This window comes from Mauremys mutica, chromosome 1, assembly GCF_020497125.1.
Source record: "Mauremys mutica isolate MM-2020 ecotype Southern chromosome 1, ASM2049712v1, whole genome shotgun sequence".
NCBI lineage: Eukaryota > Metazoa > Chordata > Testudines > Geoemydidae > Mauremys > Mauremys mutica.
In genome coordinates, this window is record NC_059072.1 from 204507280 (window position 1) to 204521742 (window position 14463).

Below are 14463 nucleotides of genomic sequence, written 5' to 3' on the forward strand. Positions count from 1 at the left end.
TGTAGAAGAACACAAAGACTCCAAGAGTTAATAATCCCAGCATAGTACAATTTTTAAAAAAAAAATAGGACTGTTGACTGGACTAGATTAAGGCCGAATACTTTGCAGGGGGGTTGATGGCAGTGCATACTGCTTGTTTAAAAGAGTTTCAATGGCCCTGTTAAGGTAAAATTGATTTTTCCCTTTCCTCCTGAATCCATTGCCATTAGCTGGAAGGCAATACACTTCCTTCAGATCAAAGTATGCATATGGCATGGAAGGCAAAGCTATCAAATGCATTTTGAAATGACTTTCACACATGGTCACTGAACTCTCACAGTCTCTGCTATTTTTGACTGAATTTAAACCAGAGGGAAATGTTCTGTCTCCATAGGGGATTAAACCAGATGGGACAAGGGAGTCTTCCCTCCAAACATCGGTCCTTATTCTTCACTCCCTTGGACCTTGTGTGGAGATTTGCCTTTCTGCACAGGTGGTGTAAAATGCACCCATCTGATTTTGTAGCATTTCAAATCCACTTTACACTGGGGTGAATGACTTCACAAATATGAGCCAGTCAAGAGAACCAGGCTCTAACAGTGATTCAAATTGAAGTCTGCAAACCCAGGGAATTCATATAATAACATCCCTTTTATTTCTCTCTCAGAGACAAGGTACTGGAGCAACAAATGGAAAAGACAAGACATCTGGTGAGAATGGTAAGACTAGATTTTATTTCATTTTGGAGAATATCAAGACAAGTTGTTTTCTTGTATCAAAATGTTTCATTTACAATATTGACATACATCAGCCTTTTCCTTTGCGTCAGTTTGAAAACTTGTGATTGCTGTCTTCACATTTATGTTTTTAGCATTTCAGTGTGAGCACAAGAGCCCTGATTTTGAACTTACAGGAGTGTCAAATAGGAGTAACTCTACTGAAGTCAATGGGTTATATGGGTATAAGCTAGTACAAGTGAAAACAGAATCAAGTACCAAATATATTTGCCATCATGGACAAGGAGATTAGACGCAGGGCTGGCCTTGCCATGAGGAGAACTGAGGCGGCTGCCTCAGGTGCCAGACTGTGAGTGTGAGAGGGGCGCCACTAGGACCCAGAGTGTAGAAAATTGTGTCTGCTGCTGGTGCATATGTATTCTCTCTGCTCTAGATGCACAGAGATGGCAGAGTGCTGTGTTGAAGGAAGGAGGGCACAAGAGACAAAACAGGCAGGCAGGAGAAAAGGTGAGAGGGAATAACAGAAAGCAGCAGGAGCTGCAGGGAGAGAGAGGCGGAGGAGCCTCTTATGTACCTCTCTAGCACCTCAGGAGCATAGGCGGCAGGTTTGTATAATTTTTGGTGGGGCCCAAAATGGTGGTGCCCCCCCGCTCCCGCCCTGTAAGCCGATATAAAATGAAGCTACAACGCGTCAGCGCCACAAGATTACAAGGGTCAATTAAAAGTGGAAAGTCAGAAGCAGCACTTGCCTACTTCAATATACGGTATTATATTTTGTTGCATCTGTTGTGATGAAGTGGGAATGTTCTTAATATTTTCTCTGAATACTGTGTGGGTGCCTCAGTTTCCCCTGCAAGATGCCAACTGAAGGTGTTGGGGACAAAGAGATCAGGTGGCTCCTTGTCCAGAAGAGACACAGAGGCCAGAGGAGGGAGTTGTCAGTTTGGAGCTGGCTGGGGAAATTGGGAGAGACCCAGAACTTGGTTCTGGGCTCCCCACCCCCCCAAGATGGACCTGACAGAGGGGTTTCTGTTTTCTGTACCAACAAGCTCTGTTTAAACTGTGTTCCCGTCATCTAATAAACCTCTGTTTTACTGTCTGGCTGAGAGTCACATCTGACTGCAGAGTTGGGGTGCAGCGACCTCTGGTTGCCAGGACCAGCCTGGGCAGACTCACTTTGGAAAGTGCATGACGTGGAAAGGGCATGCTGAATGCTCCGAGGTCAGACCCAGGAAGGTGTAAGCTTCTTGCCCTGGAGACAGTATGCTCCGAGAGAGGAGGCTTCCCCCAGAGTCCTGACTGGCTTTGTAATGGAGATGTTCCAAAGCATCACAGCATCCCCTTCCACACCGTGCACTTCCCAGAAGTCCGCACAGGCACTGACACTCCCTCCTCCTCCTTTGTCTCTTTTCCAGGCATTAGGAGGCCACCTGATCTCTCTGTTCTCCAACACCTTCAGTTGGCACCTTGCAGGGGAAACTGATTTGGGAGAAATGAAGTAAAAGCTGCCCAAACCGAGCTTGAGCACTCCTGAATTTTGAGGTGTTCAAATCTGGAAGGCAGGTGCTGGGGGTGGGAGAGGGCTGTGGGCTCCATGGGGGAGCATGGCAGCAACTGTCTGGAGCTGCATGGAGCCAGATACGCTGGTCTGAGTGGCACAGTAAGCGGTTTGGGGGTTGGAGAAGAGGTAGGGAGTTCCGGGGGGCAGTCAAGGGACAAGGAGCAGGGGGAGTTGGATGGGGCAGAGGTTCGAAGGGGCAGTCAGGGGACAGGCAGCAATTGGATAGGCATGGGAGTCTAAGAGGTTTATCAGGGGACAGGTAGGGGGTGCGGTTCCTGCGGGGGGGAAGTTGGGTGGGGTCTCAGGAGGGGGCCAGTTGGGGACAAGGAGAAGGGAGGCTTAGATAGGGGCTGAGGTCCCAAGGGGCAGTTAGGGGCAGGGGTCTCGGGAGGGGGTAATTGGGGGAAAATGGACCTGTGGGGCTTAGTTAGGGGGTGGAGGTTCTGGGGGGCAGTTGGGGCAGGGGTCTGGGGAGGGGGCAATCAGCGGACAGAGGCTGGGATTCAAAGGGCTCTGGGCTGCTGGCAGCCGCGGGGATCCCAGAGCCCTTTAAATCCCCAGCCCCGGCTGGGAGTCAGAGGACTCTGGGCTGCCTGCAAACCGCAGGGAGCCCAGAGCCTTTTAAATCCCAGCCGGGGCGGGAATCAGAGGGCTCTGGGCTGCCCGCTTGCGGCGGGGAGCCCAGAACCCTTTAAATCTCAGCCGCTGCTGGGATTTAAAGGGCTCTGGGCTGCCTGCAAACCGCGGGGAGCCCGCAGCCCTTAAAAACTCAGCCGCGGCAGGGATTTAAAGGGCTCTGGGCTGCCTGCAACCGGGGGGGAGCTGAGAGACCCTTTTAAATCCCAGCCGCAGCCGGGAATCAGAGGGCTCTGCGCTGCCCGCTGCGGCGGGGAGCCCAGAGCCCTTTAAATCTCAGCCGCGGCTGGGATTTAAAGGGCTCTGGGCTGCCTGCACCCGCGTGGGAGCACAGAGCTTTTAAAATCCCAGCCGCGGCCGGGAATCAGAGGGCTCTGGGCTCCCGCCGCAGCAGGCAGCCCAGAGCCCTTCTGATTCCCGGCCGCGGCTGGGATTTAAAAGGCTCTGGGCTGCCCGCCAGCGGCGGGGAGCCCAGAGCCCCTCTGATTGATTCCCGGCCGCGGCTGGGATTTAAAAGGCTCTGGGCTCCCCGCGGTTGCAGGCAGCCCAGAGCCCTTTAAATCCCAGCCGCGGCCGGGAATCAGAGGGCTCTGGGGCTGCCTGCTGCAGCGGGAAGCCCAGAGCCTCTGATTCCCAGCCGCCGGCTGGGATTTAAAAGGCTCTGGGCTGCCCGCCGCAGCAGACAGCCCAGAGCCCTCTGATTCCCGGCGGCGGCTGGGATTTAAAAGGCTCTGCGCTCCCCGCGTTTGCAGGCAGCCCAGAGCCCTTTAAATCCCCAGCCGCGGCTGGGATTTAAAAGGCTCTGCGCTCCCCGCGGTTGCAGGCAGCCCAGAGCCCTTTAAATCCCAGCCGGCGGCCGGGAATCAGAGGGCTCTGGGCTGTCTGCTGCGGCGGGCCGCCCCGAGCCTTTTAAACCCCCGCCGCCGCCGGGAATCAGAGGGCTCTGGGCTGTCTGCTGCGGCGGGCAGCCCAGAGCCCTTTAAATCCCAGCCGCCGCAGGGAATCAGAGGGCTCTGGGCTGCCTGCAACCGCGGGGAGCCCAGAGCCTTTTAATCTCAGCCGCTGCTGGGATTTTAAAGGGCTCTGGGCTGCCTGCAACCGCGGGGGAGCCCAGCGCCTTTTAAATCCCAGCCGCAGCGGGAATCAGAGGGATCTGGGCTTCCCGCTGCAGCAGGCAGCCCAGAGCCCTCTGATTCCCAGCCGCGGCTGGGATTTAAAGGGCTCTGGGCAGCCCTGGCGGCGGCGGCGGCGGCGGCAGCGGCGGGGGGGCGCTCCAAGCAGGGGAGAAAAAACATTGGTGGGGCAGAGCCCCTGCTTGGGATTTATTCATGGGGCTAAAGCCCCAGAGCCCCATATAAGTCGGCGCCTATGCTCAGGAGCCTGGACTGATTAACACCAGCTTCTCAGGGAGCTTCCTGTTTCCTGCTGCTTCCCTGAACCCACTTGAGGAGAACAGGCAGTCAACTGAAGTAGTAGGAGCCAGTTAGGCCCTTAAGACACTGATATCTTCCACCACTCAGGCCCTGCTACCAGCCTGCTTATTTGTCCCCTTCAATTGAGTGTTGAAAGCCACTGTAGCTGGCACAGAACAGCAGTCATGAGTGAAAGAAGAAAACGCCCCTCTGGGGCAGCATTCAGAAAACGGAAGAAAGCAAAGGAAGCTTTTCTATCTAAGCAGGAAGGAGCTCTCCTGAGATACATAGACACAAATGTTCATGGTGAGCCTTCCAGCCCCAGTGAGGATGTGAGTGGTGAGGAGATGCCTGATCTTCCAGTTAGTCAGAGTGCAGGTGACCTGGCAGCTACTGCAGCATCCATATCTCCATCTCAAATGGATGTAACCATGCACATTCCTGAAGAAAAGTGTAGATCAGAGAAGAGTGTGGTGGAGGGGCAAGAAACAGCTGCTGCTGAGTTTAGTTCCTTAAGTCTAGATGATCCAGGACTGTGGACCCACTTGAGCAGTAGCCTGAGAGACTTTCTTGTACTGCATGGGCCACAGCAAATGAAAAACTTAATGTTCCCCAAACTTCATGTTCCCCAATGAAAACAGAAGTTTCCATCCAACACATTACTGGTGTGAAATCCCCAATGGTGACAGAGTGGAGAGGCCATGGTTTATGTATTCAAAAACCCAGATTGCTGCACACTGTTTTTGTTGCAAACTCTTCCAGTCTAATGTTCCAGCCACTTTGGGTTCTACAGGAACAAAGGATTGGAAAAATCTGGCTAGAAATCTGGCATGCTATGAGAAGGCAGCACATCACCAGAGAGCATTCTATAGGTGATGGGATGAGACTACGATTAAAGGCTACCATAGATGATCAGCATCAAGAGAAGATTGCATCAGAGTCTCTTTATTGGCAAAATGTTCTGAAAAGGCTTATTGCCATTGTGAGAATGCTTGCTACCCAAAACCTAGCACTGTGTGGCACTTCATCTCAGCTGTATGTGCCAAACAATGGAAACTTCCTTAAAACTGTGGAGCTGATGGCTGAGTTTGATGCTGCACTCCAGGAGCATCTAAGAAGAGTCACCACCCAAGAAATGTACACACACCACTACCTTGGAAAAACAAGTCAAAATGAGATCATACAATTACTGGCAACAAAAGTCAAACAGAAGATTGTGACAGATCTGAAGTCAGCAATGTACAATTCTGGATTGCACACCTGACATCAGCCATATGGAACAAATGACTTTAATGGTGCGTTTTGTAACAACAACAGAACTAGTGAAAATGTCCCTGCAATGGTGACTGTCAGAGAGCATTTTCTAGAATTTATTGACATTGATGATACTACAGGAGCTGGTATGACAAATGTGCTTCTTAAAAAGCTGGAAGATACTGAAATTGCAATAGCTGACATGAGAGGTCAGGGCTATGATAATGGTGCCAACATGAGAGGAAAGAACAGAGGAGTGCAGACATGGACCCAAGAGTTAAACCTTTGAAGAGGCGATAAAGCCTATCAAACACCAAATTGGGAAGATAGATGATGCCATAGTTGCCATTATGGAGGATAATGCTATGACAGGAACTGTTCATGGGGGAACAGTGGCAGAGGAAAATGGAATCACCAGAAATATATACATAACTTCAAATTTCTGTGTGGCTTAGTGTTGTGGCATGACATACTGTTTGAAATAAATGTAAGCAAGAGACTCCAAGGTGTTGACTTGATATATCTGGAGCAATGGAACAACTGGACAAAGCAAAGTCATACCTACAGTCTTACCAGTCAGATGAGGGATTTCAAAAGGTTCTGAAGAGTGCACAGAAGTTGGCAGAGGAACTTCACACTGAAGCTATTTTCCCACCCATTCAAGAATACAAGAGTCACTGAAGAAGAAGACATTTTGATTACGAGGCACGGGATAATCCCACAAGAGACCCCAAACAACAATTCAAAGTTGAATTCTTTAACCAGGTGTGTAGCAGGGTAGTCAACCCACTCTGGCCCGGAAGGGGTTAAACCAGCCCAGGGAAGAGGCTCAGGCTGTGAGATGGCTGCTGCTGGGGTAAGCAGCAAGCCTGGGCTGGAAGGGAAAACAGCCACAGCTGGGGCCATGCCCCAGTCAGGGCCCAGCTGGCCCTTATAAGAGGGCAGTGGGCCAGGAGCTCAGACAGAGTCTCTCTCTAGTTGCTGAGAGAGGAGGGCCTGGATGCTGGGAGCTGAGCAGGGTACCTGAGTGGAGCAGGGATGGGGAAAGGCTAGAGGAGCTTGGGACCTGAAGCCTGGAAACTCCCCAGGCTGCAGGCCTTGATAAAGGCCGGAAAGTACTGGGGATCCAGAGGGGCAGCCCAGGGTAGGCAAAGGCAGCAGGTCCAAACCCTCCTTGCTGATGATGAGTGGCAATTATACTGCAGTCCACCCCAGTGAGCGGGGGCTTGATGGTGACTGGCAGTAGCCAAAGACTGAGGCGAGGTGGGGATAGGGAGTTGGGGGTTCCCCTGGGAGGGGAGACCCAGAGAGCTGAAGGGGTACTGCCAGGGGCAGCATCCAAGGAAAAGGAGCACCGGGGTCTGGGAGGGACACGGGGCCAGCAACAGGTGAGACTCAGGCCTGCATAAGGTGCTCCAAAAGCTGGAGAGCCAATTCCCTGGATGACCAGCAGGAGGCACTGCAGGGTGAGTTGTTACCCCATTACAAGGTGGTAGATTGTGCAATACAGTCAGCTGAAGAATGTTTCATGCAGCTCAAGGAACACACCAGTATATTTGGGATGTTGTATGATATTCCAAAACTCCTCACTATACCTGAAGAAGCCCTACATCAGCAATGCAGGACACTAGAGACAGTGTTGATGCATAATGACATGCGCGATATTGATGCGAGTGATTTAGGTGATGAACTGAATGCCCTTTCAAGATACATTTCAGCAGGATCAACTCCAAAGGCTGTTCTAGAATATATGTGCACAAATAAGATGACCACCCTCTTTCCAAATGCTTTTGTTGTTCTGCACCTACTTCTAACACTTGCTGTAACAGCTGTCAGTGGAGAACGCAGCTTCTCCAAGCTGAAATTAATAAAAACACATCTACGCTTTACAATGACACAGGAGAGGCTGGTTGGACTTGCAACCATCTCAATAGAGCATGAGCTGGCCCAGACTGTGGACCTTCAGCAGGAAGCAGTTCAAATCTTTGCAACCAAGAAGGCACAGAAAGCACCACTTTGATTATTCAAACAGATAAAAATGTCACTGTTTACTATGCAGACAAGGAAAGTTACATTTGCTGTTCAGGCGTTCGAAAGTTAAGTGTTACTTAAAATTATTGAACAAGGCATTTTAAGTTGTTAATTCTCCTTTATTGAGGCACGTAGCAGAGCAGTACCATGAGAGGAGTAGAACAGGAAGAAGGCAGAATTGAGACCTTTCATAGTTTTGACCCAAGCAAGGGGAATGGGGGCGTCATTTGAGCTCCCTGCCTCAGGTGCCAAAGTATTGTGGGCCGGGCCTGATTAGAGATGATTCAGTATTATGGACTGGGTCATCAGTGTCTGCTATATGACTGAGCAGGGTGCATAAAGACAAGCCAGCTGTCCCAGGTCTGCTCATGTCAACAATAGTCTCTCTGTGCTTTTATTCTGGGGAGCAGGTAATTGCGGGTTCTCATGCCCTTCTGGGGAGCTGGACACTGAAAAGGAGGCAGGAAGGTATAGGTTTGTGCCATTTGAATGCCGCTGTACAAGAGCTGACTCACTGCTGGCTTGCCCCCTTGTGTCAGGGCATGGCATTGTAAGCTTTCCTCACCTGTCACTCCCTGCCAACAGCCGTTCCAGCCCTGTGGCAGTCTGCCTTTTCTTGTGACTCAGTTATCCAGGCAAATCATTTATAGTCCCACCTCTCCCAGGGTAAAAGAGACCAAGAAACAAAAATCTAACGTTTTTATATCAGGTCTTTAGGCTCTGTCTAGTCTTATACCCTGTTGTCTCAGGGCTTTCAAAAGTGCTTCTCCCCTTGTATCAAGGGGCTCCATGCCACCTTCCTGTGTGACTGGCAGGTGAACCTAGGCCCCCTCTCTCCTCTGGGTTCCAACCCAGAGACCCAGTCGTGAGCAGGCAAGGTCTATTCAGACCCACCCCCTGATATCTGTATGGGCTTCTTCCAGGGCAAACTGGTCAGAGCATGATCAGCAAACATACAGCATGCAGCCTAATGGTTATGTGACATCATGTCACATGACCTGAAGATGAGCTGTGTGTAGTTTTGAAAGCTTGTCTCTCTCAACAACAGAAGTTGGTCTAATAAAAGATATTACCTCACCCACCTTGCCACGTCACTTTAGGCTTTTTTAAGCATAAACAGTTTAAAAAACATCCAAACAGGCCCCTCCTGTTCCTGCCCAGTTGAGCCTGCTTTTAATTAGTGGCCTTCTTGTAGCCTACGTCTCTCCCCTACTGTTTAATTAGGCCTACCTGGCCTGATTCACCCTCTCAGAGCCACTGTGGGGAATATATGCCATTAGAATCGCTTTCATTCTTCAGAAGCCTGTTCAATTTAATCTTCTAGAGGATTGGGCCAAAAGAAATATGATGAGGTTCAACAAGGACAAGTGCAGAATCCTGCATTTAGGACGGAAGAATCCCATGCACTGCTATAGACTAGGGACCGAATGGCTGGGCAGCAGTTCTGCAGAAAGGGACCTAGGGGTTACAGTGGACGAAAAGCTGAATATGAGTCAACGGTGTGCCCTTGTTGCCAAGAAGGCTAATGGCATTTTGGGTTGTATAAGTAGGGGCATTTCCAGCAGATCGAGGGATGTGATCATTCCCCTCTATTCAGCACTGCTGAGGCCGCATTTGGAGTACTGTGTCCAGTTTTGGGCCCCACACTACAAGAAGGATGTGGATAAATTGGAGAGAGTCCAGCGGACGGCAACAAAAATGATTAGGGGGCTGGAGCACATGATTTACGAGGAGAGGCTGAGGGAACTGAGATTGTTTAGCCTGCAGAAGAGAAGAATGAGGGGGGATTTGATAGCTGCTTTCAACTACCTGAAAGGGGGTTCCAAAGAGGAGGATCTAGACTGTTCTCAGTGGTAGAAGATGACAGAACAAGGAGTAATGGTCTCAAGTTGCAGAGGGGGAGGTTTAGGTTGGACATTAGGAAAAACTTTTTCACTAGTAGGGTGGTGAAGCACTGGAATGGGTTACCTAGGGAGGTGGTGGAATCTCCTTCCTTAGAGGTTTTTAAGGTCAGGTTTGACAAAGCCCTGGCTGGGATGATTTAGTTGGGTTTGATCCTGCTTTGAGCAGGGGGTTGGACTAGATGACCTCCTGAGGTCCCTTCCAACCCTGAGATTCTATGATTCTATGATTCTGCATCAATGCTGTAAACTTCTTCAGGGGTCTAAAATGCATCATCAAGTTCCTCTTCTCTTTGAAAAACTGCTCTCTTGAGCAAGAATTTGAAGATAAAAATTATTTTTAGATTTAAGCATTAGTTTTTCCCATTGACAGGAAGAGTTTGCAAAATATAGATGTATTTCCTGCAAAGTTGAAAAGACAGCCTTCTGGTCCAAACTGGCCGTATCTTTATCACCATGCACCAAAACTAGGTTAAAATGATGTGGTGGGCAATAGAAGTATGTTGCATATACTTTGTCTCCCTTTCCTGAAAGAAACTTTCTCATTTTTGTTTGGAATCCTACACAAGCTCCGTTTCATTGTACTGGCCCCATCATAACCCGGTCCAGACAGGTATTTGGAGTCTAATACATACTTCCAGAATAAAACATTACTTAACTAGTCACACAAGGATGCAGTGCCTGTCTCACTTATTGCCCCAAAGCTTACAAAATTCTCTTTTATATCTATTTTTTCCCTTCAATATAATCAATACGAACAAAGTGAAGCTAAATGGACATTTGCTCAACATAGCTAATATCCAGGGTTCCACCTACAATGGCAGTGAAAAACAGCTGATTTGCGGCTATTAAGTATGTGCCTCCTGGCTTTTGACGTTAAAAGACTTACGTTCATCAGTAATTGTTGTGCTCAAATATTTGATTGTCTTGGTGTCACTAATATGTTGGGGGGAAAGTTGTATTACATCTGGCAAGTAGTTTATTGATGCTCAAGTAAATACCACAATTATTACTCTCCAGCACTTCACTGTGGCTGTGGAAGGGGAGACCTAAAATAGCTTAAGCTTTGATTGTGTCAAGCAATATTTTAGTACATACCATTTCCTGATGTTTTCATTTGCTTCCTTATCAAAACATACATTGATACTATGACCCTTCATGAGCTGTAGAGCTGCCACAAGTGACTGAGTATGCTGCCTGCTCCTCCAAGAACAGACATCTTCCAATAGCTAGAACCTGTTATCCAAGTTGATTTTTGAGTTTCTGTATCCTCGAACACGCAACACCATGACAGTATGCAGAATCTGAAAGATATGAGTATACTAGTCACTTGATATGCAAATCTTCATGCAGTGCATTTTTCATTCTGTAAAATGAAAAGGAAAATGGTGGGTTGTAGGGAAAGAAATTAAACTGTTCATTTGGCATATCACTGTTAGTGGGCTGTCAAGGACCAGTCCATATCAGCATACACAGTTGCTCAGTTGAAATAACTGAATCTTGAAAGTGACTTTTATCAGATGGGAACTTCAAACGTGTTTCGTCAGGAAGATTGCTTTGACCTGATCACCTGAGGGTCTTTGGGTTTCTGTTTTAAGATCATCTGTGGGATCTTTAGCTTTGTTGGTTTGCGGCTTATCTTCAGGGTCTTCAGCTGTGCTGGTTTCAAGCAAAGTTTCTCTGGAAATATCATTGGCTACCACTACAGGTAAAATTTCAGTGGTACTGCACTAATAGTTTTCCTGACTTACTCGTGACACAACAACAGATTCATGCTTGTGAACTGAGATGCAGTTCTTGACTTTCTACTTCAGACTGAAGGGGTTGATCAGGAAGTTTACAATGTAATAGTTTAGAGGATCTCTGGAGGCAGTTTGCAACAACAAAATCTCTTTTTCTTTTCATTTTCTAAAACCAGACTTGTATTTGTGTGTGTTTTTCATTTCCAGAGATCTTCCAGTATGAGAATAACTAAGTTGGAAGTATAGGCCTAAATAAAGTGTCTTTTTGTGCTTCTTAATTTAGCCTTCAGTTGCAGAGGTAATCTTAAAAAATGTTGATTTTTCTCTACAGACTCTCCCCGGGGCCTTTTCTTTCAGCCTGCCAGTCTCTCCATTCTCTAGTGCTACAAGTGGGATTGCAGAATTCTGTCTCTCTCTCCTTGCAGTCCCCTTCTACTCTGGGCTTCCTCTCTTTATAGTAACCACCCAGCTCCTTGCCCAGCTAAGACTCCTATTTAATTGGGACTGGTCCCCACTCCAGCTGCACTAATTGAATATCCAGCTCTCCTTACCCCTTTCAGTGCCAATAAGAGATTTACATCCCATCACAAGCACAAAGCTACTATAAATAGAGGTGGTTGGGAAATGTTTTTCTTTTTATCCTATGGAAAACTTGACTTTTCATAAAACAAAACAAAACAAAAAACCACCAACCAAACAACCCCCTGAAAGTTTATGGCTGAAAACTCAATTTTCCGCAGAAAGCAAAAATTTTGCTTATTCAAAAACCCAATTATCCATCTATAAACACTTTTGAAGAACATTTTTTAACCAACCTTTGCTTTAATGCAGCTGAAAAATGGGGCAACTGTCAGCTTATGGACAATTCATGAATAGGAAAAGGACCAAACTTACCAAATAAATTGTCCATTTCAAATTCTTTGCCCAAGTCTAATCAAAAGAGAAACTGTCCCGGCAGCTCTGTGTAAGCTCAAAAGCTTGTCTCTTTCACCAACAGAAGTTGGTCCAATAAAAGATATTACCTCACCCACTTTTGAACTAACTGAAGGAAGGAAGAATTGAAAAAAAGGCATGAACAAGCCTGTTCTCACAAGATTTCAAGCTCATTTCCCCCAAGAGTTGAGAGATTTGGATTGTTCAGATATTGTTCAGATAAGGTTTGGATATGCCTATCAATTTTGTTATTCTGAAGTGAACCTCTGTACCTCTTGAGATTAACTCATCCTGAGATGTTATTTCTGTTTTACTTTCCTATTAAGGATAGATGATTTTCCCATCAGTGTTGTTTATATAAAGTTATAGTGAAATGAAATCAGTACACTAGGTTCCAAATATTCTAAAGCTATACAGTTAACAAAAATTAAAGAAGAAAGAGAAATACATATTTTGCTAGGGTTTTTTAACACGTTGACGCATTAGGCACAGATTTTGTTTCATTGCACAAGTTCACACACACAGCAAAGTCATTCATGTCCTCAAGTTAACTAAAAGGACGTCATAGAAAATATTTTAGTTATTGGTAAGGTTATTGGAGAGGTCTTTTTCTTCGCTGTTGCTGCACATTGTAAACTGAGATTGTTTTCCTTGTGTTTCATCATGAATAAAACTGTCCAATCTCCTAAATTAATACAGACTCAGAGACTCAAATCCTGCCGACCTTTGGTCTCAACAGGAATTTTGTCTGAATAAGGACTGCAAGGTTTGTTCAAAAGTAAATTAGATCTTTAGTTAAACGAGACTTTTTTATGCATGGTGTTGACTATCTATTATGTACAATGTAAGCAAATTTGGTGTCAGTAACATTTTTTGTGTAATGTAATGATAACAAAGAGTGTCCTGTCTATAAAATAAAGTTCAGGGGCTCCCAGGGAGATGGGTGAAGGTCCTTTATGTCATCTCAACCTCACACACTTGCCTGAGGGTCACGGACAATCTGATTGCCCGTTTGGAATTCAATTTTAAACAAAAATGAGGCAGCAAATATATTAAAATGAAAGTTGGACCCACAACTTTAGATCTTGCTCCATAAACTGTGTATTGTAGGTACTCCTAGTTAATTAAGCAAATGTGAATTATTCCTTTGGAAGCTGTGCATATATTGTATACATACCTACACACGCTATACAGCCTCCTTAATATATTTTGGCTGGAAGTCTGGAAAATGTCAACACCCTAAGCATGTTTCCATTGCTGCTGCTGCCACCCATTATCTCTGCTGATGCTCTCTCCAGGGTCAGGATGATGCTTTCCATTTTAAAGGAAGAAACCCCTTCTCTTTACTGAAGGCTGTCCAGCTGCAGAGTCATGCTAAGAAAACAGCACATTAAAACTAGTCATTGCCAATGTTCCCTCTAATTTTTCCCATGCATGTGCAGAATTAATTTTATGTGCACTAATATGGAGGTGATGTGTGTTGGGGGGGGAGGGCTCTGGCTGGGGGATGAGGGGTTTGGGGGCTCATGGCGAGGGCAGAGAGTTGGTCTTAGGGTGCAGGAGGGGGTGAGGGATCTGGCTGGGGGTGCAGGCTCTGTGGTGGGACCAGAGATGAGGGGTTCAGGAGGTGGGAGGTGGCTCAGGACTGGCGCAGAACATTAGGGTGCGGAGGGGTGGTGGTGGTGGTGAGGGCTCTGGTTGGGGGTGTGGGCTCTGGGGTAGGGCTGGGGATGAGGCATTTGGGGTGCAGGCTGCCCTGGGGCTGGGGCCAGAGAACTCCCCCGCAGCCCTCTTTCTGCCGGCAGCAGCTCCGGGGCAGAGGTGCTTCTTCCCAGAGACAGGAGCTCTGGGGACAGGGGACAGGCCTGTAGCAACCCAACACGCCCCAACTTGCTCCCCTCCTCACCCACTCCCTACTTCTCTCCTCTCCAGGCCCATGTGGCAGCGTGCCTGTATAGCCTGCTGCGCAACTGCGCAGCTTAGAGGGAACTTAGGTCATTGCCCTTCTTCCTCCACCACCCAATGATCTAACTGTTAAGAGGACCAGGAAGAGCTACTGGAGACTAGCACTGGGTGAACCATAGAAATAATTACTTTCAAGCATTCTGATGAATTAGAAGTGGAAATTTGATTCATCATGTTCAGATCCCTGTTTGCAGACACTGGTGCGGATGAAGTTTTGTTCTTGCAATGTTTGTGGGAAATGAATTTTGGGCCCATAGCAGAAATATACAACACTATGCATGTTGTTGCTGTTCTATTTGCTGATGTGTCATA

General features: G+C 47.4%; 1 protein-coding gene across 2 annotated transcripts in view; it reads left to right on the forward strand.

The window, feature by feature from the left end:
- PCP4 (Purkinje cell protein 4) overlaps positions 1 to 14463 on the forward strand; it is a 73706-nt gene that overhangs the window by 27328 nt on the left and 31915 nt on the right. For both annotated transcript variants that reach the window (XM_044985117.1, XM_044985110.1), the window contains exon 2: positions 647 to 698. In XM_044985117.1, the coding sequence (XP_044841052.1) occupies positions 647 to 698 (52 nt within the window). The remainder of the gene's footprint in view (positions 1 to 646; positions 699 to 14463) is intronic.